Source organism: Charadrius vociferus, unplaced genomic scaffold (assembly GCF_000708025.1).
Source record: "Charadrius vociferus isolate BGI_N301 unplaced genomic scaffold, ASM70802v2 scaffold1578, whole genome shotgun sequence".
In the NCBI taxonomy this organism is placed as follows: Eukaryota; Metazoa; Chordata; class Aves; order Charadriiformes; family Charadriidae; genus Charadrius; species Charadrius vociferus.
This window is the reverse complement of record NW_009649704.1, coordinates 653692-655151: the sequence shown is the minus strand read 5'-3', so window position 1 is coordinate 655151 and position 1460 is coordinate 653692. Positions and strand designations below refer to the sequence as shown.

At 63.8% G+C, this 1460-nt stretch overlaps 1 protein-coding gene across 1 annotated transcript in view; it reads left to right on the top strand.

Moving 5' to 3' along the window:
- Nucleotides 1-1460, top strand: part of COL9A2 (collagen, type IX, alpha 2) — a gene marked incomplete at its 5' end in the record, with an annotated part of 66935 nt that overhangs the window by 3293 nt on the left and 62182 nt on the right. The window contains one exon of the mRNA XM_009890604.1: nt 1370-1444. Coding sequence (XP_009888906.1) covers nt 1370-1444 — 75 coding nt within the window. The remainder of the gene's footprint in view (nt 1-1369; nt 1445-1460) is intronic.

The window sequence follows — 1460 nt, the reverse complement described above, 5'->3', positions numbered from 1 at the left end:
GGGCTCTCCGGGCTGACGCAGGGGCAGGAGAAACGCATCGGAGAGAAGAGAAGGGAAGGGAAGGTGTCCTTCTGCTCCTCGGGGCGAGTGCTGCGAGCGGGGCAGGCAGCGTTCCTCCTGGGATCCCGCCCGAAAAGAGGAAAAACTCTCCCTGCCCTGCAACCCCCAAAACCGAAAAGAGGAAAAACTCTCCCTGCCCTGCAACCCCCAAAATTATATTATTATAACAGATTTGGGAAAAGTCTTCCCATGTGGCTCCCGAGCTGCCTGCCGGCACACAAAGCCCGGCCGCGGAGATGCTAAAACAGCCCCCCCCCGGGATGCCCGTGGGCTTGTGGTGGCAGGGGCTGGGCAGGGAGCCGGCGCTGGTTGGAGCACGGGGAATGTGGGAGCTCCTGGAACAAGGAACCATTTGGAAACAGTCGGGCAGGACAAAAGTGCCATTCACGGGGGTTCCCGGGGACGGGCGCTCGCTCCCACCCCGACTGCGGGATTTGCTTCCAAGGCGAAGCCGGAGTTCTCCTAACCGGCAACACTTCTCACCCTTATACATTTCACTTTAAAATAAATAAGCCTGGGAGGACGGAGGCGTCGCAGGCGTGCAGCCCCAGCCGGCCCGTCTGGTTTCCATTTCCAGGAACACCAGGGGTTTGGTCCCCGGGACCGGAGTCTCTTCCTCCCCCCCAAAAAAAACGCCCCGTTAGGATAACAGAGATTTCTTTGCAAAGTTGCTCCTGCGGAGTCCTTGTGCAAACCTCCGGGCTGGGGCCAGGCTGCCCCGGGAGCTGCTCTGCCGCCGGCTCAATGGCGCTTTTGTGCCGCGCCGCGGAGCGGTGCTGCGGGCAGCGAGCCAGCCCGGCGCAGGGGGGGTCTCACGGAGGGGCTCGGGGTCCCCAATTCATACCGGGGCTTCGGGCACCTAAATCCTGCCGGTGTTCTTAGAAACCCCAGTGCTGGGCTTGCACCCCGAGGAGAGAGAGACCTTTGCGAGCACCGCCGTCACCCCATCGAGACCCGGCTCTGTCGGGGCAGGAGCCCCGCGGGCACCAGGGCAGGGGGGCAGGAGGGGGTGGTGATGGGGGAGAAACCAGGCAGGGGATGGGGAGCTCGTTGTGCCACTTTGGGGGGAGAATTCCTGGTTTTCTCCATCCATGTCCTTGCCGGGGGGCACAGACTGGCAGCGGAGGACCCGTGGGGAGGGGCAGAGCTCTGACGCCTTGGGGTGCTCGCTCCATCCCAGCTCTCTGCTGATGGGTCCCCAGCACACGCCGGCAGCGAGTGCTGTACCCTGTGCTCCCCCTGACCCCCAGCACCTCTTGGGGTCCAACTGCTCCTTCCTGACGTGGGTCCTTTCCTTTTTTCCCTTTAGCGAGGGCCACCGGGAGAGCCCGGCCCGCGAGGGCCCCCCGGTCCCCCAGGAGTGCCGGGAGCGGATGGCATTGATGTGAGTACTGCGCGGC